This window comes from Chelonia mydas, chromosome 19 (assembly GCF_015237465.2).
Source record: "Chelonia mydas isolate rCheMyd1 chromosome 19, rCheMyd1.pri.v2, whole genome shotgun sequence".
Lineage (NCBI taxonomy): Eukaryota > Metazoa > Chordata > Testudines > Cheloniidae > Chelonia > Chelonia mydas.
This window is the reverse complement of record NC_051259.2, coordinates 11,617,974-11,640,464: the sequence shown is the minus strand read 5'-3', so window position 1 is coordinate 11,640,464 and position 22,491 is coordinate 11,617,974. Positions and strand designations below refer to the sequence as shown.

The 22,491-nt window shown below is 51.4% G+C and overlaps 1 protein-coding gene across 5 annotated transcripts in view; it reads left to right on the top strand.

Annotated features, from left to right (window-relative positions):
• ASAP3 (ArfGAP with SH3 domain, ankyrin repeat and PH domain 3) overlaps positions 1 to 22,491 on the top strand; it is a 68,346-nt gene that overhangs the window by 32,846 nt on the left and 13,009 nt on the right. For all 5 annotated transcript variants that reach the window (XR_006286545.1, XM_037881889.2, XM_037881888.2 and 2 more), the window contains exons 5-18: positions 713 to 762; positions 1,287 to 1,413; positions 6,790 to 6,875; positions 8,095 to 8,170; positions 8,800 to 8,886; positions 9,660 to 9,769; positions 11,139 to 11,208; positions 12,432 to 12,519; positions 15,149 to 15,197; positions 16,317 to 16,504; positions 16,977 to 17,110; positions 17,560 to 17,654; positions 18,095 to 18,275; positions 22,275 to 22,360. Coding sequence is in view for 4 of the 5 variants with exons in the window: in XM_037881889.2 (XP_037737817.1) it covers positions 713 to 762; positions 1,287 to 1,413; positions 6,790 to 6,875; positions 8,095 to 8,170; positions 8,800 to 8,886; positions 9,660 to 9,769; positions 11,139 to 11,208; positions 12,432 to 12,519; positions 15,149 to 15,197; positions 16,317 to 16,504; positions 16,977 to 17,110; positions 17,560 to 17,654; positions 18,095 to 18,275; positions 22,275 to 22,360 (1,427 nt within the window). In the remaining variant the exon portion in view is untranslated. The remainder of the gene's footprint in view (positions 1 to 712; positions 763 to 1,286; positions 1,414 to 6,789; positions 6,876 to 8,094; positions 8,171 to 8,799; positions 8,887 to 9,659; positions 9,770 to 11,138; positions 11,209 to 12,431; positions 12,520 to 15,148; positions 15,198 to 16,316; positions 16,505 to 16,976; positions 17,111 to 17,559; positions 17,655 to 18,094; positions 18,276 to 22,274; positions 22,361 to 22,491) is intronic.

Here is a 22,491-nt window from a genome sequence, read left to right as displayed (position 1 = left end):
AAAAGCAGGGGCTTTCTCATGACTGGGACCCCTTTTGTTCTGTTCCACCCCCTTTTATATCTTTGGCACAAGGCGGGAATCTTTTGTCTCTCTGGGTTTCCACCCCTCCTTCTAAATGGAAAAGCATCAGGTTTAAAATGGATTCCAGTATCCTGTGACATGGTCACATGTCCTGTGATACCCCCTCCATTCTTCCAGGGCTGGCCCGCAGGTACACAGGAAGGCCTGCAGATAAATAAACCATTTCGAATCAATTGCTCTAGTCAATGGGAGCCATCAAGATTCTAAACCAACATTAATGGCCCACACTTTGCATAATTACAGTAGGACCTCAGAGTTATGCTACATATTCCTAGTTTCAGGTACAAGAATGATACATTCATACAAATAGGATGACCACACTCAGTAGATTATAAGCTTTGTAATGATACCTTACAACAGACCTTTTGCATAAAGCATATTCCAGTTATATCATAGTCATGCTTATAAACATATTTTTATAAAGCATCTGGAGTGCAACGTCACACTGTGTACAGAGCCTAACGCAAGAATAGCAAAGGATGCGCAGTGCTGTCCAGCCCTGCTCTGCATTGGGAGGAGGGGGAGATAGGCCTGCTCTGTGCCCGCCTGCCCTTTTCCTTGCCAAGTAGGATTGGTCCCTGACTTTCCTGCGGCGCTGCCCTGGCTAATTGCTGCTCCCTCTGTGTCGCAGGATTACAAGAAGCAGATTGAGAAGGCCTGGAAGGATTATGAGACCAAAGTGTAAGTAGTCGCGTTGCCTCTGGCAGGAACAGGCTGATCCTCCTCCTCTAAACAAAGGGGTTTTGTGTGGGGGCCGCAGCTTGGGAGGTGGCCGGATCCTGGCAGCAAACGAGGTCACCGGCTGTAAACTGCAGGCTCCCGACTGGCCAGGCTCCAGCATAAGTCGCTGGTTAATGCCATCTGGGTGTTGAGCACTAAAAGGAGATTGGGGCAGGAGAGCTGGCTTGGGGGAATCTCCTGGCTCCTCCAGCCCCTCCTAGCAGGAGGCGCTGTAGAGAATGATCCTGCATCTTGGCGGGGGTTAGACTAGATGACCCTTGCTGTCCCTTCTAACCCCGTGGTTCTATGATGGGGCTGTATGGACCAGTGCAGGAGAGTTGGCTGAGGGGGAAGCTCAGAGTTTTGCCTCTCCCAGTGGGTGCCTCTCCCAAATGGGTCTTGCCAACAAGAACTTGGGAGTAATCCAAGAGCACAGGAGGTTGGATCAGTCTTGACTCTTGCCTCTGGCTGTCCTGTCTCCGCAGAGCAAAGATCGAAAAGGAGAAGGAGCGAGCCCGGATAGCGGGCGTCATCCAGGCGGAGCCGTCGCCAGCGGAAATCGCTGAGGAGACACAGAAGGAGCGCCGGATGTTCCAGCTTCAGATGTGCGAGGTGATGGGCCTTTCCGTGCTGGAGAATGGAGCTGGGGAGGGCAATAGGGCCTGGAGCAGCCGTGGGTGCTTTTATCTGGTGAAGCTGGGGGTTCTGAGGCTCTCTACACTCCTGTGGTCCCCATGGTATCTGATCTCTTCACGCACAGTACGTCACTGCCTTGTCAGGAAGGGAAGGATCAGTTAGGATGGGGAGTTGAGGTGCGCAGAGACTTGCCCGCAGTCTCACTCAGGGAGTCTGTGGCAGGGCCAGGAATTGAACCCAGCCCTCCTAATCCCAGTCCAGTGCCTTAACCACTGGGCCATCCTTCCTTAGCTCTAGCCAGGGCACTTTCTGGTGGAAGAACCCAGTGATCTGTAGAAAAAAATCAAAGCGGACGAAGGAGTAAATCGGCCGTCGGTTACACTACCAAGCAGCCATCGTTGCTTGGATACTTCAGGGATGGGTGCTGGAGAAATATGCCAAGGGATCAACTCTTGCATGTCGGGGTGTGTGGGGCAAGGAGGGCTTAGGCCCATGTCTCTCTTAGAACTGGGATACGCTCCTTGTCTGCATTCCTCTGCAACAGCCACTCCACCCCTCTGTGCGCTGCTAGCCCTCACCTCTCAACCTGCCTCCTGTCTGCCAGCCTTGCTAGGCCTTGTGCCCGCCCTGCCTTGCCTGTATCCAGACCACTGGCTAAAATTCGTGTCCCTCCCCTGGTTCCCAGCCATGGGGACCTGGTAGCAGGGAGCGCTAGGAAAACAGGCCAAGGGCGTGAATGGGCAGGTTCCCATCTCTTCCCTCCTCCCAACCATCATCCCTGCTGCTGGGGGCTCCTTCTCCCCCACCTCCACCCCCTTGGCCTAAGTGCTGGAGCGCCCCATCCTGGCCACGGGTTAGGGAGCCTCACGGCTTCCTGTCTGAGTATGGAGCCCCTTGAGCCCAGTCCCCTGGGCCCTGGCCTGCCCTTCACAGTGCAAGGTGAGTACAGCCCAGCTGTGGGCAATATCCCAATCTCTCTGACACTCAAAACTCTCTCCTGCTGCTTCGGGCGCCCCCCCAGCCCCAGTGGTCTCCAGCCAGTGCTAGGAATCTGCCTTGACCTGACTCTCTTTAACACCTTTAGATCTGGCGTGTGTCTCGAGGGTTCGTGCCAGCCCCATCTCGCTCTGGGTGCGGAGGGCCACCTCTGCTTGAGTCGCTACCATTGTCTTTCCCTTGCAAAGCCCATGGCAAGCTGAGTTGCTTCCCGTTCGCTTTGTCCCACAGCAGGGACTGTTTGCAAGAAAGAAAAAAAATCTCTCATTGGGGCCAGACCCTCCCCAGAACTCAGGGCCAGGTGTTTGACTGGGGATCTTTGCGCTTCTCTCTGGGAAGATGTCCCGCGCACCAATAGCCACCCGGCTGTGTCCCAGCTGTTCCTATGACTGCGCACGGTATCTGCAAAGCTGGAGTTAGTGCTGCTAACGACGAGCTCGGCATCTTAGGAGCTGCTTGCACGGCCCGGGGCCAAGTTTGTGCTCACGCTTGTGAAGCCCGCACAAATGCAATTGTGTGCTATTTTGGGGGGGCATGTGTGGATCTGTCGTTTTGCATGTCCTGGCCAGTCTGTGAGGAAAAGCCAGAAATCAGGTGAGAGCGAGAGATTCCTGCTCCAGCGGGGGTGGAAGAGCCAGGGGAAATCCCAGGAGTGATTTACCAAGAGGGGAGGATTTCAGCCTTGTGCGATAACACTTTGCATGTCTGCATTGCCTTTCATCGGTGTTGGAAGCAAATGTTAGTGAGTCAAGCCTCAAACTAGCCCTGCCAGCTTGGCGATCATGATTATCCCAGTCTAACAGCTGAGCAAACCAGGTTACGCAGCCGGTAAGCGGTGGAACCCAGGATTCCTGCTGCCTACTCCCCTGCTTTAACTACTAGTCAGTATTGCCCTCCTGGAAACAAGAAAGGAACCCAGGAGTCCTGACTTCCTAATCCCTGCTCCAACCACTAGAGCCACACCCCTCCTAGATCTGGGAACAGCACACAGGAGTCCCTATCCACGAGACAACATCCCCGTCCCTATCCACGAGACAACATCCTCACAGAGGACAGGTCTGAAGAAAAGTGCACCTTAGGGAATGGTCCATGGTTAGTGTTTGCACCTGGAGCGGGTCCCCAACGAGCTTCAGCTGCCATATCCAGAACTGAGTGTCAGGCTATGGCTGCGGAGTGGGCCGCCCATGTGGCCAGATCCTGGCAGGGCTGGCGAGTGGAGGGGGAGGATCTTGCGAGCTGCTGATGGGGCTGAGGGGAAAGTGAAAGAGCCATGGAGCGGTGGCAGCTTGCATTCCTTGTTGTGGTTTTGGGCTACGTGGAGGGCTGGAGCTCTGGGGGGTGAGCCAGGGACTGAGTCATCCCTTTGAATAGCTTCACTGTTAAATAAATAACAGCACATGGAAACACTCAGTGTTCGCAGTGCAGCCGCAGGGAGGGGCTTTGTTCCAGGGGCTGCAGTGGAAAAAGAGAGAAGATGCATGCACGGGATCTCACAGCCGACCCCCGCCCGGTGCGGTGCTCCCCCGTGTACCTGCTGTGCTACATTAGGGCTATTTGATTTCACCCTCGGCTCAGTTTTATCCCTGGGCGGGTTTAGGACCTGTTCCCCTCAGCCCTGTAGTTCAGTCTATCTCATACCCTTGGGAGTACCAAAACCAAGGAACCTCCGCTCCTGGTTAGCTGTACAGGGTCTGACACATAGCCGGGCAGTCCCCATTCCAGTCTGAACCTGTATGTGGCTTTTCTGGCCGGTATTTTATAAGTCCTCGTGGCCAAATGTTCCGGTGTTGGCACCCAGTTTGCGTGGGGGATGGATTGAGAGCGCGGGGCCAGGATCCATGGAACCTGCGCCTCCCCACCCCCGCCCCAGCAGCATGCATTGCAAGTGCTGGCAGTTCCGAGTCATGCGCCTCCAGCCACGGCCTGTTCGTCCTTTGGGAGGTGTCACGGTCTGGGGACAAGGAGGGGAAAATGTCACGTGCCCATGGCTGCATTTCCCACCCCCCCCTCCCGTCTTTGGGGTCTGTCTGGTGAGTGATCAGCTCCAGACCACCTGGTGATCGCTGACCCGCTGTTTGTGACCAGGGCATGCTCTGACAGCAGCTGCTGCATCCCCAGGCTCCTGCTTTCATCAAAGAATTCATTTAACCTCACAAGGCAGGGAAGTATAATTTCTGCTTTGTGGAGGGGGAAACTGAGGCACAGAGCGGTGAAGTGATTTGCCCAAGGTCTCCCAGGGAGTCGGTGGCAGAGCCAAGAATAGACACTCCCCCTCCCCCCAGGAGTCCTGCCTCCTCGTGCTCTAATCACTAGACACATCACTCCCTTCTCAGAGCCAGAAAGAGAATCCAGGAGTCCCAATCTTCTCCTCTGAGCACTCGACAGCAGTACCGCCCATTAAAGCTATATTCCCTCTTTATCTCTCGCTCACCCCCCCCATCTCGAACAAAGGCTCTCTATAGCTCTGCTCTGGCCCATTACACCAATCCTCCATGCCCCCTTTTCTGGGCTCACGACATATTTCTCCAGCTGTGCTCCTGGCAAGGACGGAGAAATAAAAATCTCCCCGCCCTTGCCCGACTGTAACGCTCTACTCTGCCGCCATCTTGGAGACGGTATAAAAAGAGAATCCAGCTCGTCACACAACCCTTTCCCCCTGGCCTCCTCATGCTCCTTGCCTCCAAAATACACGGGCACAGGAGCTTCCTAATGAGAGCCACCTTAACCCCTTCACTGCTACCTCGTCTTCCAGGGGCATGAACCGAACCAAGCCCAGCGCCGGCTTTGCCGTTGCAACGCTGTGCTACTTAGAAAAAGGCCAGTGAACCCAAGAGCTCTGCTGGATTGTAAAAAGGATTGAACATTTATATGGACAATGAGACCACCCAGAGTGTGATGAGGATTTAAATCCTCATGCTTCAGGGCATAGGCCAACTTCTAACTATAACCTTGGGGGGCAGGTTATTCATGATCTACAGGGTTTCTTGCTCCTCCTTCTGATGCTGCTGGTCACTGCTGGAGACAGGATATTGGGTTAAATGGACCCCAGTTTGATCCACTGTGGCCATTTCTATGAGAAAATAAAATTGGAGTGGAAGAAATTCATCATCAGCCTAATGCTGAGAGCCACTGACAGCTGCGTTAGCTGAAAATGGGATTGTGCCCTTTTTACATGAAGAAGACCTAAAAGTTCTTGTTTTTTTTTCCTCTCTCTCTGGATGACTGAAGAACTATTAGGTTAATGCCACTGTAGCTACTATACAAGTAAAACCTGATTAATTGAAAGGAGGAATAATGTTTTTATGTGGGCTGTTTGTTTTAAAATTATATTGTTTTTGGTTAACATAGTATTGAACTCAAAACTTAACAAACACTTGCGAGAAAAACGCTCTTTGTTAAAATCCCACAGATCCAATCCTTGACCTTTGGGTGCTGAGAGCGCTCCCAGTCCGCATCTTTGGGTTTTCCAAGGGAAGGAAAGCACAACAGCCTTCAGAGACCTAGGTTATCGCTTGACCTGCTAAAATTGAGTTACATGTGTCAGTGTTGCACTAGGAAAAGTCATGGTGTTTAGGCTGGGCTTCTCGAGCCCGTGTTCGTGAAACACAACTGCTTTTTGTAGCTGAGACCAAGCTTTAGCGGCAGCTCTGGTGGATCTTGAACTGATGTGCAAAATGACGGGGATTGCTTTCACTGTGCGTGACACCACTCATCTGGCTGGGCAAAGCCTAGTTTAACTGGCCGCTTTTTCACTTGGCTCTCAGAGGGTTTCCGCTGGAGATGGGACCCAGTGGCGTAGCTGGGGGGAGCGGGGCAGCGGCCGCTCCCCCACTGAGCACAAGTGGCGCCTTGTGAATGTCTTGGCCCCTTTTAAATTTTCCCCTGTTGAGGGAACAAGGGGAGCGATCCCCAAAAAAGGCGCCACCCGCTGCGGCACTTCTACTCCCCCGCTGGCGGCACCTTCAGTGCGGCTGCAGACACCCGGCGCGAGTGAGGCCGGCCCCCGGCGCGCCGCCGGGGGAGTAAAAGTGCCGCAGCGGGTGGCCCCTCTTCTTTGGATCGCTCCCCCTGTTCCCTCCACCTGGCTACGCAGCGGATGGGACCTGAACCAAAACGCTCTGGACTCGGGGGTAAGTTCACACCCAGCTCTGGATCTGAACTTTGCCGTTCAGGCTCATCTAGAGGTGTCACCGTTTCCAGACCTGAATCGGACCACGAAAGAACTGGCCGTATGGCAAAAAGAAGACTCGGACTTCTGAAAAATCTGGCGTCTTCCAGTTCTCCCCTCTGAGCTAGTCCAGCGTTTGAGGAGTCCCTCATCGACATCCTAACTCGGTATCTCTTCTCCCTCTCTAGTACCTGCTGAAAGCTAACGAGAGCCAGACGAAGCAAGGTCCAGACTTCCTGCAGAGCCTGATCAAGTTTTTCCATGCGCAACATAAGTAGGTACCACCCCACTCGGCACGGCCTGTGAGATGGCGATGTCGCTTCCTGGAGCAGAACTCTAGACTTGCCAGTTTGCCCTCATTTGCTGTAACTCCCAGTAGCTAGAGAGAAACGAATCCCCATGGAGTTTAATTTAAGCACATGCTTTTGCTGAATATGGGAGACATTAAGCATGTGCTCAAGGGCCACAGAAAAGGGTATTTTACTGGTGCTGTGTCCAGTGACCGGCTATTTTGTTTAGTGTCACTAGTCCATTACTAAAGCAATCCCTCTCTGCAGAGCGAAATTACCCTAATAGCACTTAGTTGCATTAATGTGTAATATTTTAGTATTAATTGCATTAATTCCAAACTCATTTTTGTATTGCATTAATGATACTTTGAAGAGCACTTTTCATCTGAGGATCTCAGTGTGATCCTCCATTTTACAGATAGGGAAACCGAGGCACAGTGAGGGGACATGCCCAAGGCCACACAGTAGTTCAGTGGCAGAGCTGGGAGTACAATCCATGGCAGCTGACCTCTCGACCCTGTCCCTGTCTCTAGTGGAGGCTGCTTCAGAACAATATAGGAGATGAGGCTGTCATATAAAACTTTCATCCAGTCCTGGATTTCCAACATCCCCAAATGTGGAGGTGTTCAGATCTGGGACTCTGGTTTTAGAACAAATCTGTGCCATATTCTTGAGTCACTCCGGAACGAGGCTAGAAGAACTGAGTGGAGTTTGAGCTTATATGTCTTGCAGTGGCATGAAGCCCTGAATGATGAGAGGTGAGAGGCTCGGCCTCAGCCCACCATCCTGGCTGATTGTAATGAGAAGGGAGTGATCTGGTGATCCATTTCAGGGATGGGAAGGAGTCTTACCTGCCCTCTCTGCCCCTGCGAAGCACATTGGGTGCATCACAAGCTTATACTCGAGCTGCTGTAAGCTGAATGTCTATAGGCACAATGTGAATGGGACCATTGGGTTTGGAGGTGGTCTGTAGATTCTGAACCCCCTCTCCTTCAGGCCATCAGGCAGAGTGACTATGGCTCACTGGGAGCCTTAGCATGACCTTGATTGACGGTGTTCTTGGTGAGCGCTGGCTGAGAGGGCCAGCGTGGTAGGAACTCCCGAGTGCTGACAGCAGGTTTCTCGTAGCTGGCTGTGAAGGACCTGGCCATGGCTGATGAATGGTGTTGCGATGCCGTTGGCTGACATTTTTCTCTCGCTCAGTTTCTTCCAAGATGGCTGGAAGGCTGCTCAGAATCTCTACCCTTTCATTGAGAAGCTCGCCGCCTCTTTACATGCAGTAAGTATTCTCAGCCACGGGTTGCAGATGCTCCGCACATCTTTGGATCGGGCCCTTTACTTTGTTCCCTACAATGGACTTCAAAGGATCTATGAACTTGCAAGAGAAAACACACTGGAGTCCAGCTACAGTTCCAAAAGGTGCTGCGGGTGGTCCTATGAATCAGAGCAGCGAGCCTTGCTAAAGTACTAGGAAAACTGGATGAAGTGGTAACGAGAACACATTGCTCATAGGGGCCCTAGGGGGCTAGTGCTGTATGTGCACAGTGCTTGCCGGAGCAATGTAGGGGGAATTTTAAATCATCCAAATGGATATACCACCATAGCATAAACCAGCATAACTTCTTGTAACAGAAAATCAGACCTCTCCAATCTACTATACATTCTGTGAGCGTGTCTGTGAACGAGTGGATACATGAGAACCAACTCTGCCACTGTCCCCATTTAGGAGATCCGATACCGGGCCCTGTTCTGATCCAGCCTGGCAGTTCCTATGTTCTTGCCCTACTTCAGAGAGATGACCACCCGCCTCCCTGCACTCTGCTCCCCATGTTGTTGAGGATGGAGAGGCTCAGGATGGCAGTAACATGGATGATCATATTAAAGTCTTCTGCTGCTTTTTCTTTTCAGCTGCACCAGGCCCAGGAGGAGGAGGTGAAGGAGCTCACTCAGATCCGTGACTCCCTCCGAGGCATCCTGCAGCTGGAGAACAAAGAGGTGAGGCTCTTGGCCTATTCCCCCACTCTGCTAGGCAACGAAGGGGCCTAGCACAGTGAGGGAATAGCCAACAGAGTCGGATCTAGGCCTCCTGATGAGTGTCCTACCTTGGATTTTCTACAGAGAGACACAGCCCTGTTACCCATTGACTTTCCCCAGGGTAGCCAGGAGCAGCCAGAGTGGAGGCAGGTGGGTAGGCAGAATGGGAACCAATCCAAAGCCGACTGAAATCAATGGAAGGGCTCCTCCGGCCTTCAGTGGGCCTTCCTGGGCATCAGAGACCGAGCTGAGAGCTCAGCCTTGAGAGCGTGATGATGCCATGTGGGAGGAGAGGATCCATGATTGGGAGCGGGTATGCGTCGCTAGCCACCTGGGTGGTGTCACAGTGGTGGTAGGAAAGGGTCAGGAACTGACCTGCAAGCAGTCAGAGGCTGGGTGAGGCTGGCCAGAAGGGCAAGACAAGTGTCCCAGAGGTTCCGAAGGGAAGAAAGTTGATGGGAAAGGAGAAGTTCGCTATCAAGGAGAAGGCCCCGGGAAGTCAGGATGGTGGAGCTCTAAATGATTCTCCAAGTGGCCATAATAAAGTTGGAGGGCGTTTGGAGGTGCTGCGGACAACATTAAGAGGAAGGTCTGGGGCGTTCCGTGCTGGCCCAATCCTGCAGGATCAGGCCCTAGCAGGGCAAGAGGGCTGTGATGCAGCAAAGAAACAGACCCTGAGGCCTATGCTCCGAATATCTATATTTATATTTTTGTTCTGTCCTTGGTGAGTTCAGGAAAACCTTCTCAGGAAGAACTCTGGCAGCGGCTACAGCATCCACCAGCACCAAGGGAACAAGCAGTACGGGACAGAGAAGTCGGGCTTTCTGTGCAAGAAAAGCGATGGGTGCGTACGAACTGGCGCCTGCTGGCTCCCGTTTCAGATAGACTCTTCACGTGCTCATTAAGAGCTGATGTTCTCTGGGAAGGCCGGTGGCCGTAGGACGAGGCTGTTGAAGGATCAAGTGATGCAGGAATTACTTGGGGAGATTCTTTGGTGTGGGCCATGCAGGTGTTCAGACCAGATGATCCTAATGGTCCCTTCTGGCCTTAAAACTGTGAATCCTCGAAAGCCCTTGTGTCTCTGCCCAGTCCACGTGCTTGCACGCAGGGGATGTCCACACAGCAGCTGGGAGGTGGACTTCCCAGCTCAGGTCGACGTAAATGCACTAGCTCCTCTCGAGAAGCGTGGCTGCGTGGCCTGGGCTAGCTACCCAAGCACCGTCCCGCCCGACCCCGTGGGTATGGAGTCAGGCAGCTAGCACAAGCTGCCGGTCGTCACAGCCACGCTGCTATTGTTAGTCACTTGCTGGAGCAGAGCTAGTGAGTACGCACCCGTTAGAAATTACGCTTGCCAGCTGCTGTGTGGACGTACCTGCATCTGGGATCCTTTGGGGTGGAAAGGAAAAAAATGGAACGGGGGGCTGGATGGTTGGTGGGTTGATAAGATATGGAGCCTGGGACAGGACTCTGGTTTGGAAGTAGCCCAGCTCAGGAGTGACCCTCCTCCGTAGCTGATGTCTATTAGGAGTCAGGTTTGAAATGATTTGGTGGCGTCAGTCCATTTCCTAGTGGACAGGTGTCCACATCCCACGCAAGTCCTGTCCAAGCCTGGCACTAATTGCTACCCACATTGGGAACCTCAGCAGAGAGGCCAGCGCCTGATGGAGATGAACTGTCCCAAGATGTGGTCCTTTCGGCACAGGACTGGTAAGGAAGCCTATGCTGCAAGCATCTCTCCTGGACTTCAGTCTCCAGGGTTACCAGCCTGTCACCAAATTCCCTTTGAAAAGGAAGAAGGTCCATGCTACGGGCATAGCAAGCCGCTGCCTAATGGGAGCAGCAGTCTGCCAAGGAGAAGGAAGAGTTTCACCTGTGTACAATGGGCCAACCGTTGGGGTAGGAAATGCCTCAGGCACTGAGGGAAGAAGGCTCTTAGAGGCGTGCGTCGGGTTTAAGGGAAGGGATGAGGCACTTGGTGTGAACAGAGAAGGCGGACTGAGAAGACTGGGCAGTCAGAGGGTTTGAGCAGGGCTCCGAGGAGTATTTCTCCATCGGGTGAGTTAAAGGAAGTGCTACGTTAACCCAGGAAGCGATACTCCCCACTAAAGCCCATCAGCGAGATGAGGGGCCGTGGGGGTCACCAGGGCTGTTGGAGAAGCTGGGTATCAGGGGTACAAAATGGACCCTCACTCCCTTCTCTCTGCCTGTCCTAGAATCCGGAAAGTGTGGCAGAAGAGGAAGTGTGGCGTGAAGTATGGCTGCCTCACCATCTCGCACAGCACGGTAAGGCCCAGCGCCGGGCGCTGGCGGATGGGTGGGGCTTGGGTTCAGCCTACCATGGAGCTGTCCTAACAAGGGATTGTTTATGGCTATGGAGACTGTAGATTAAATCCATTCAAGCCTGTGTGGTGAACTGCACCTCCTATGAATGGGTACGCGAACAGGCATCCAAATCGCAGCCCGAGAGCATGTGCCTACTGATGGTAACCTTTTAGCTTACACTTAAAGGATCAGTCTGTACCTCTTCATCCCCTGCTCCTTATGTGTGTCTCAGTGGGAAGGGGAGCTGCCAGTTTATCTCAAAATGGCATACAGAGCTGTGCAAAGGTTGGCTGGTTTGTTTCCTAGGGGTCCATCTGGCCCCTGAATCTATGCCTCCTCCACATGCAAGTCCATAACTCTGCCAAGGTTTGCTTAGAGCTCTGGTGCATTAAACTTCTGGTAAACTCCACTCAGCCTTGGGATTTGTAAAGCAACCCCAAACTGGGTGCATTATAACAACTTCATCTGACATAAACAAATGAGACAGACAGAGAGAGAGAGAACATGCTGGAGAAGGTTTTCTATCACCTTTTCAGGTAGGGAGCATAAGTGATGCCTTGAGGTTCCAGACTAGACAATCGGTAGAAACTTCAGGTAGAAAGAATGGCTGCCCTCTAGAGGTAGAGGGAGTAAAATGCAACTTAAAAACTGCCCTGGCTCAGATTCTTCTGCAAAAGAAGATTCAGCAAGATTCCAAGGGGGCCTGGGCATTTCGGTAGATAACAAGAATATCCAGAGTTAGCATAGTTAATGCTGGCCCAAACGCTGGAAAACCTCGAGGTCTTTTGTAATGCCTTTTCATCAGTAGATGAGCTTATTATCCCTGTTCTACATGTGGGGGAAACTGAGGAACAGAGAGGGGGCAGTGACTTCTCCAATATCAGCCAGCAGGTGAGCGGCAGAGCTGGGAATAGAAGCTGGGTGTCCTGAGTCCCAGTGCAGTGTGATACCACTAGGCTGTACTGCCCCTCCAGTCTTGGACTATTAGAGGTTAGGGAGAAGATGATCCCACATCTCTCTAATGTCAGGTTCTTGCATCTGGTGCCGGTCGCTGCTGGAGACTAGATGAAGCCCGGGTCTGATCCTGTCTGACAATGGCTGTGTTCCTAAACAGCGACTGGCACCCCAGTCCTTCTGGCTCTCTTCACTTTCCATTTCACCTGCCCGCTCTCCTCCTCTCCCAGATCAACCGGCCTCCCGTGAAGCTGAACCTGCTGACCTGCCAAGTGAGACCTCACCCGGAGGAGAAGAAGTGCTTTGACCTTGTGACGCGTGAGTAGGGAAAAATGAGATACCCCCGGGCCCAGATTTGGAAAGGTATTTAGTAGGGCTGTCAAGTGATTAAAAAGATTAATCGCGCCATTAAACAATAATAGAATACCATTTATTTAAATATTTTTGGATGTTTTTCTTCATTTTCAAATATATTGATTTCAGTTACAACACAAAATACAAAGTGTGCAGTGCTCACTTTATATTTCTGATTACAAATATTTGCACTGTAAAAAAAAATAGTATTTTTCAATTCACTTACTTACAAGTACTGTAGTGCAATCTCTTTGTCATGAAAGTTGAACTTACAAATGTAGAATTATGTACAAAAAATAACTGCATTCAAAAACAAAACAATGTAAAACGTTAGAGCCTACAAGTCCATTCATCCTACTTCTTGTACAGCCAATCACTCAGACAAACAAGTTTGTTTACATTTGCAGGAGATAATGCTGCCCGTTTCTTGTTCACAATGTCACCTGAAAGTGAAAACAATTGTAGCGGGTATCGCAAGATATTTACATGCCAGATGAGCTAAAGCTTGATATGTCCTTTCATGCTTCAACCACCATTCCAGGGGACATGCGTCCATGCTGATGACAGTTTCTGCTCAATAACAATCCAAAGCAGTGTGGACCCACGCATGTTCATTTTCATTCTCTCGGTCAGATGCCACCAGCAGAAGGTTGATTTTCTTTTTTTGGTGGTTCGGGTTCTGTAGTTTCTGCATCAGAGCGTTGCTCTTTTAAGACTTCTGAAAGCATGCTTCACACCTCGTCCCTCTCAGATTTTGGAAGGCACTTCAGATTCTCAAACCTTGGGTCGAGTGCTGTAACTATCTTTAGAAATCTCACATTGGTACCACCTTTGCGTTTTGTGAAAGTGTTCTTAAAATGAACAACATGGGCTGAGTCGTCATCCGAAACTGCTAGAACATGAAATATATGGCAGAATGTGGGTAAAACAGAGTTGGAGACATACAATTCTCCACTGAGGAGTTCAGTCACAAATTTAATTAACGCATTATTTTTTTAATGAGTGTCCTCAGCATGGAAGCATGTCCTCTGGAATGGTGGCCGAAGTATGAAGGGGCATACGATTGTTTAGCATACCTGGCACATAAATACCTTGCAATGCCGGCTACAAAAGTCCCATGCAAATGCCTGTTCTCACTTTCTGGTGACATTGTAGATAAGAAGTGGGCAGCATTATCTCCCATAAAAGTAAACAAACTTGTTTGTCTTCGCGATTGGCTGATCAAGAAGTAGGACTGGGTGGACTTGTAGGCTCTAAAGTTTTGCATTGTTTTGTTTTTTGTGCAGTTATGTAACAAAAAGAAATCTACATCTGTAAGTTGCACTTTCAGGATTAAGAGAGTGCACTACAGTACTTGTGTGAGGTGAATGGAAATACTATTTTTTATCATTTTTACAGTGCAAATATTTGTAATAAAACCCAATATGAAGTGAGCAGTGTACACTTTGCGTTCCGTGTTGTAATAGAAATCAATATATTTGAAAATGTAGAAAAACATCCAAAATATTTAATATATTTCAATTGGTATTCTATTATTTAACAGTGCAATTAAAACTGTGATTGACTTTTTTTGAGTTAACTGCAATTAATTGACATCTCTAGGCATTGCTGGGCTCAAAATCCTAAATGATTTAGGAGCCTAAACTCCTTTTCAAAAGGGATTTAGGCACCAAAATCCCAAGTGCCTAACCCCCTTTTGAAAATGCACTTAGGCTCCTAAGTCAGTTAGGCCCCGTGGTGCTGAGCGCAGCAATGCCTAGGGATGTCAATTAATCACAGTTAATTCAAAAAGTTAATCACAGTTTTAATCGCGCTGTTAAACAATAGAATACCAATTGAAATTTTACAAATGTGGGCCCCAGTATCTCATGCTCTCGAGGTCCAGGATAAGACATTGCATCTGCTCTACAATTCTGAGCTCTCCCCATTTGTGGCTCTTGTAAATCCATTTTAAGGCATCTCTCTGGCTAGGAATAAACCTCTCTTCCTCTCCGCCCCCGCCCAGAGCAGCACCTGGGCAGCCCCTCAGAGTTATCCTTTAAAGAGAGCAGGGAAGCTGTATTTTTAACTGGGGTGCAAACTGAGAGATGGCCATCGTGGGCTAGAGGCAGGACTAGCATAACTGAGCTCTGTGCAAAGTTCTCCCAGCTCTGAAATGGCCTTCGTTCCTCACCTACATCCTAGCTATCCTGATTCTACCCCTCCACAGCTCTACCAATGCATCTCCGCTCTCCTGCGCTACAGACACCCTTCTCCCCACCCCCCGCCCCTTTTTTCCAATTCCAGGCCTCCCCCAGGTGGAAGGTGCCAATTATATGATCCTTACGTGATGAGGGTAAATGTCCCCTGTGGAGTGAGGTGAGATCTACCAAACTCATGACACTTGTGGCCCAAGGTTGGACTTGAACCAGGTCTCCAGAAGTACAAGTCAAGAGCTTTATTTCACTATGCTGCATAGATCATCCTGCTAAAATTATCCAGCCTCTTGAAGCAGCTGGCTTTGTGCTTCTGACTTGGCCGGGGATCATGGGCTTTCCCAGATACTAAAAGCATCCCTTTCACCTGTCCCCTCTCCCTTTCCCTCTCCCTGCAGATAACAGGACATACCACTTCCAGGCTGAGGATGAACAGGAGTGTGTTGTGTAAGTGACAGCAACTGTCCTCTCTGCCCATCCTCCCCTTTCCCTGCATGGGAATGGCTACTGGTCTTGCAGAAGAGAACAGGATAGCTACCGCCTCTGCATATGCAAATGTGGAGGCACAGGCCCCTCCCCTTTGAGATCCAGCGGGCTCTGCATTGCCTGCCATCAGGATTGGGACTATGAGACCTAAATGAGCAGTCGGGCTTCTGTCCGCGGAGCAGGGGGGCACAGATGTGCGAGCCACAGGGCTGGCTCCAGGCACCAGCTTTCCAAGCAGGTGCTTGGGGCGGTGCTGAGAACGGGGCGGCAGTCCGTGTCCCGCGACGGCAATTCTGCAGCAGCTCCGCCGCTCTTCCGGGCGCGGTGGCAATTTGGCAGTGACTGCTTGGGGCGGCAATACTGGTAGAGCCGCCCCTGGTGAGCCAGAACGTTGCACTGAGTCCGGGGGCCCCTTTCACCACTGCAGAATACAGGGCACTCGGTTCCCGTGGCAGGATGATCTGCTTTGTAGGTTTGCATCCTGTGCCTGCTGTCTAGCTCCTGGGACCCACAGAGGTTGTGAGCACCACATGTGAGGACGCTGTGCTTGGCCCCTGCAGGGTGGGAGCACCTTGCATCATCATGCTGCAGTATGGAGGCAGCGGGGTCTAGTGGGTAGAGCACTGGACTGGGAGTCAGGAGACCTGGGTTCTGTTCCTGGCCCTACCACTGACTTGCTGGGTGACCTTGGGCAAGTTACTTCCCTGCTCTGGGCTTCATTTTCCCCCCCCTTTATGAAAGGCAGATAATGATACTGTCCTGCTTCACAAGGTGCTTTGAGATCTGCTGAGGAACTGTGCTATATACGAGCTCAGGATGGTCGTTTATTATTACGGTGCCCTCTGTGGTCAAGATAGGAGCAGCAGCGAAGGCTGCAAACGGTGTCTCGTCCAGCCATCCCCGGCCATGACCTGGGCTTTGCGCAGAGGCAGGACCCTGTTACCCACAGCACTGTTTCTCTAGCCTAGAAAATGTTTTTGTTTCTCTTCCTCTCATGATCCCTCCCTCGGTTTCCATTCCACTGGTCCCTCGCTGCCTGGGTCCCTGTCTGAAGTCTCCCCTCTCCCCCTCCCTGTCCAGCTGGGTGTCCGTGCTCCAGAACAGCAAGGATGAAGCCCTCAGCAACGCCTTCAAGGGTGACCCAAGCGGCTGTGCAGCCTCGGCCGGGGGGGTGACGGACGCCGGCCTGCAGGAGCTCACCAAGCTGGTCATTGGCGAGGTGAAGGGCATGCCAGGCAACAAGCAGTGCTGTGACTGCGGGGCCCCAGGTAGGTCAGTGATGGGGGACTCCGATGCTGCGAAGCGCTGTTGCAAGGGGCGGTCTCAGCGCGTGCACGGGCCTGGCGCCCTTCGCCTGGCACTGGTCACGTCACCAGCATTGTTAGCTTTGCTTTGCCTTGTGGCTTTAGCCTGTCGCTGGCTTAGACCAGGATGTGCATGCTGTCTCTGCGATCTAGCTGGACATGGCGTGAGCCTCTGAGCATCCACACCTGGCTGTTGTTGGAAGCTGGATGCCAGCCGGGAGGGGTGGCGATCCCGGGACAAGGGCAGAGATGAGGGACTTCTCCAGCGAGCTCTCCCCTGACACCATGCGGAGATCTGGGTAAAAAGGACTAAGCGACCGACCTGCCACGGGCCAGGAGGTGCCAGAGTGCAGGGGTCAGGTGGGGATGTGGGGAAGGATGTGCCACCGCGGGGCTGTCACAGCTCGCTCACTGGTGCTGTACCGCTTCCGTGCAGATCCCACGTGGCTTTCCATCAACCTGGGCATCCTGACGTGTATTGAGTGCTCGGGCATTCACCGGGAGCTGGGGGTGCACTACTCCCGCATACAGTCCCTCACCCTCGACGTTCTCAGCACCTCTGAACTGCTGGTAAGTGGCTCCCGTGCGTAGGGGTCTCCGTCTCCTTGCTCCCCTTTTCTGCTTCCCCTTAGCACTCCACCCACTTCCATCAGAGCTCCAGATTCACAGGTGTGGCCATGAAAGCTAAGCCTAGTGCAGCCCAGATCGAGAGCCGGCCTGTTTTGTGACACTAGATTTCAAAGGTTCCCATCGTTCCAGACGGCAGAGATCTTGCAAGGTCCACTCACAATTTCTCTGTGCTCCTGAATCCAGCCCTGAAATGCAGCTTGGCCTCAGCCCATCTCTAGGGAAGGATGGATGTCTCCGCTATAGTTTTTCTTTAGCTTCTTTCTCTTGGCATTTCTTCTGTCTCCGGGGTGTGAAGCAAACCAACTAGCTGGCAGACAAGTCAAGCCGGGGGTTCCCAGGCACAGAAGCACCTGTGCTTATGGGGCTGGTGTTCCCCCTCTCGTTCGTAGCTGGCGGTCAGTATTGGAAATGCCCGGTTTAACGAAATCATGGAGGCCACACTGCCGGCACAGGGGAATCTGAAGCCTTCGTCAAGCAGTGATATGTGAGTAAGACACGGGGGAGCGAGCTCGTGAGGGGGTGTGTATCAGGCCCAGACCTGCTCGCTCTCATGGGCTCACTTGGGAGGAGGGTGGAGGTGGTACCTTCCTCTAGTTGGGGCCATCAGCAAATAGCTTCCTCCAAACCCGACCAGCTGTCTCATCCCTGTCTGGAGGTATATTTTCTACTCTTGCTTTGCCCCTGTCCTGGCTTGAATCCAAAGCTCATCAGCCCCCTTGTCCAAAATCCACCAGCCCGAGGAGTCAGTCGAGAGGTGAGGGTCTCTCTCTCTCTCGCTGCAGGGCCAGCCACGCCTTTCCTTTCTGGTCGGGGGAGAGAGGGCTGTTTGGTCCGGCGTGCCTGAGTGAGTCTCAGCTCAGGAAGCTGCAGCAAGGCTGGGTTGGTGTGACCTCGCTGACCTAGCTCCCTCCCTCCCGCCCGCAGGAGCGCCAGGAAAGAATATATCATGGCCAAATACATGGAGCGCAAGTATGTCCAGAAAACCGGCAGGGATGAGCCACACCGGCTCTGGGAAGCCATTCGGAACCGGGATCTCTTTGCCTTGTTACAAGCTTTTGCAGAGGGGCATGATCTAGCAAAACCCCTGGCTAGCCCTGACAGCCAGGTGAGCATTGCTTGCGTGTCTGTATCCATCTCTTGTCTTCTACTTGGATTATAAGCTGTCTGGGGCACAAGCCATCGGTGACCATGTTTGTTCTGCGTTTGCCCAGCGCCTGGCACGTTGGGGGCCTGGTCCATGCCTTGGGCTCCTAGTGCTACGGTAATACAAACCATAAATGCTGGCCATCCTGCAAGGTGTCACTCGCACTGCGCTGGGTGAGTCCTACAGTCAGTGTGATTCATGCTTGACGCCAGCTGTGACCCCATCTCCATGCTGCGGTGCGGCTCATAGACCTTCCCAGCGAAACCCTGTTGCTGCAGCTCTGGCTTAGATGAGTTTCATAGCGTCTAAGGCTGAAAGGGACCATCTGATCGTCTAGTCTGACCTCCTGTATATTGCAGGCCATTAAATATCTCCCAGACGCCCGTGTTAAGCCAAAGGCATTTCAGTGCACAGGAAACTAAACTGGTGCATGCCACAGGCAGAGAACAGGAGAGTCCAAGGTGTCACCAGTACCCGAGGCCCCTGCAATGACAGGGAACTGGTCAGGTTAAGATGTGCCCAGGTGATCTCTGCTGCATGCTGCAGTCTTTCCTGACAGCCTTTCCCCTTCCAAACGCTCGAGACAGTAAGGCCCTTGAGGTGAAGCTTTGGAGCATGTGGGGAGTATTTGGGCCGCGTCATTCTGCAGCTTCAGGGAAGATGTGTCAAAAGTGGATTCAAAGCTCGTTCCTTCTCCTGCTCTGTTGAAATTCGCCTCTCTGGAAGAGCGTGGAGCCCTGCATCTCGCATGCCAGTGACATGTGGCCACTCTTGTTTGTACAGGGGCATTGAAAGGTGAAACAAGTTCTTCTAACTTCTGCCCAAGGATCCTCAAGTACTTCTTCTGCCATGTATTAGCCATTTCTGTTGGGGCCTGCTGTGTGCTTGGGGCTTTCCAAACACATGCAGAGGGACAGGCTCTGCCCTGAGGGGGTCAGAGGCTGAGAATGGACAGACAGAAAGACAGGTTGGGGACAGGAAACCACAGTTCTATTGTTGACTCTTATACAAGTCAATTAGGTTCACTATAAGCAACACCGCAGAAGTGGAACTGAAATGTGGACGGGATAGGGGCCTTGCAGATGAGCTGGGGATAGAGAGTCACGCCACAAACAGGGCTGCTGGGAGTGAGAGTTTCTGCCTACGTAGCATCGTGAAGAAGTGACATGCTAATGCTGATGTTCTTGGTTTGATCGGAGCGTTTGAGCCAGTTGGAAAATGGGCTTTGGAAAAATTTTGAGTAAATGGGGGGGGAGAGATCATGTTTCCAAAATTTCCACTGAAAAGTTCAATTGTTTGGTGGAAAAAAAAAAATTGAAAATTGAAATTTTGATTCAGAAATGCTGCCATAGTGCCTCCTGCTCCCATTCTCCTCCATGGGCTGGGCTCCCTGCTCGGACTACGTTCTCCCATGATGCATCATGGCCCTGTCTCACAGCGAGTGGAGGCAGTTGCACCATGGCCGGGGACTCTGATGATGCATCATGGGATATATAGTTCAGCTGGGGAACCTGGCTGATAGAGGAGAATGATGACATAAAGACAGGTTTCAGAGCAGCAGCCGGGTTCGTCTGTATTCGCAAAAAGAAAAGGAGGACTTGTGGCACCTTTGAGACGAACAAATTTATTTGAGCATAAGCTTTCGTGAGCTACAGCTCCACTTCATTCAGTGGAAAATACAGTGGGGAGATTTATATGCATAGAGAACATGAAACAGTGGGTGTTACCATACATACTGTAAGGAAAGTGATCACTTAAGGTGAGCTATTACCAGCAGGAGAGCGGCGGGGGGGGGAAGGGGAACCTTTTATAGTGATAATCAAGGTGGGCCATTTCCAGCAGTTGACAAGAACCTCTGAGGAGCGGTGGGGGGGTGGAATAAACATGAGGAAATAGTTTTACTTTTTATAATGACCCATCCACTCCCAGTCTCTATTCAAGCCTAAGTTAATTGTATCCAGTTTGCAAATTAATTCCAATTCAGCAGTCTCTCGTTGGAGTCTGTTTTTGAAGTTTTTTTGTTGAAGAATTGCCACTTTTAGGTCGGTAATCGAGTGACCAAAGAGATTGAAGTGTTCTCCAACTGGTTTTTGAATGTAATAATTCTTGACATCTGATTTGTTTCCATTTATTCTTTTACGTAGAGACTGTCCAGTTTGACCAATGTACATGGCAGAGGGGCATTGCTGGCACATGATGGCATATATCACATTGGTAGATGTGCAGGTGAACGAGCCTCTGATAGTGTGGCTGATGTGATTAGGCCCTATGATGGTGTCCCCTGAATAGATATGTGGGCACAGTTGGCAACGGGCTTTGTTGCAAGGATAGGTTCCTGGGTTAGTGGTTCTGGTGTGTGGTTGCTGGTGAGTATTTGCTTCAGGTTGGGGGGCTGTCTGTAAGCAAGGACTGGCCTGTCTCCCAAGATCTGTGAGAGTGATGGGTCGTCCTTCAGGATAGGTTGTAGATCCTTGATGATGCGTTGGAGAGGTTTTAGTTGGGGGCTGACGGTGATGGCTAGTGGCTTTCTGTTATTTTCTTTGTTGGGCCAGTCCTGTAGTAGGTGACTTCTGGGTACTCTTCTGGCTCTGTCAATCTGTTTCTTCACTTCAGCAGGTGGGTATTGTAGTTGTAAGAATGCTTGATAGAGATCTTGTAGGTGTTTGTCTCTGTCTGAGGGGTTGGAGCAAATGCGGTTGTATCATAGAGCTTGGCTGTAGACAATGGATCGTGTGGTGTGGTCTGGATGAAAGCTGGAGGCATGTAGGTAGCAATAGCGGTCATTAGGTTTCTGATATAGGGTACTGGATACAATTAACTTAGGCTTGAATAGAGACTGGGAGTGGATGGGTCATTACGCAAAGTAAAACTATTTCCCCATGTTTATCCCCCCCCCCCCCCACACACACACACACACTGTTCCTCAGACATTCTTGTCAACTGCTGGAAATGGCCCACCTTGATTATCGCTACAAAAAGTTCCTCCCCCCCCCCCCCCCCCCCCCCCCCCGCTCTCCTGCTGGTATTCACCTTAAGTGATCGCTCTGGTTACAGTGTGTATGGTAACACCCATTGTTTCATGTTCTCTATGTATATAAATCTCCCCACTGTATTTTCCACTGAATGCATCTGATGAAGTGAGCTGTAGCTCACGAAAGCTTATGCTCAAATAAATTGGTTAGTCTCTAAGGTGCCACAAGTACTCCTTTTCTTTTGACATAAAGAAATTAGACTAAAATTCCCAAGAGGCATCATGGCAGGCTATCTGAACTGAAATATTCACTTTTTCAAGCATTTGGCTTGTTTGATGAAATATTGAAAATTTCTCTTGAAAACCCATGTTTTTCATGGAAAATTTTCATTTTGTCAATATCCAATTTTTCATCGATAAATGGTTTCAATGGAAAATTTTCCACCGGCCCTTCTGAGCAGCTCACAGCTGAGAAGGCCCAGACCAGATTTCCCTTGGATCCTGCTGTCCCTTGCCTCGGCAATTGATGCTAAGCGACACCAGATATTCCCCCTCATCTCTGGGGTTGAGGACACGTCTTCTGCAGGCCTCTCAGGAGATGAGTGGCCATCAAACCTACAGCCCCTGCTGGGACGCTGCCATGATCAGGGCTCAAAGAAGAATTAGATAAGTTCATGGAGGACAGAGCCATTGGTGGGCCTATCCTCCGCTGGCTAAGATGTTCAGGGATGCAACCCCATGCTCTGGGTGTCCCTAGCCTCTGACTGCCTGAAGCTGGAGGTGGATGATGGGATGGATCACGCAATGATTACCTGTTCTGTTCATTCCTTCTGGGGCACCTGGCACTGGCCGCTGTCTGAAGACAGGATACTGGGCTAGATGGACCCAGTATGGCCGTTCTTATGTTCTCTTGTGAATTGAATGTGCCAAGCCAAGCTGTGCTGTAGTGGAGGGAGGGTTAATGTTGCTGCTTCTCCCCCCTGTGACAGGACCAGGGTGAGTTGGCTCTGCACCTGGCTGTGCGTTACGCAGACAAGTCCTCCCTCCCACTGGTGGACTTCATCATTCAGAATGGGTAAGCTTCACCCAGGGAGGATGGCAGGTGGGTGGCTGGTAGCCATAGCGTCTTGGGCTGGGAACATGTTGGGTCTCATAAGCTAAACAGGTGCCGGCCTGGTCAATGCTGGGAGGGGAGGCTCCACGAAA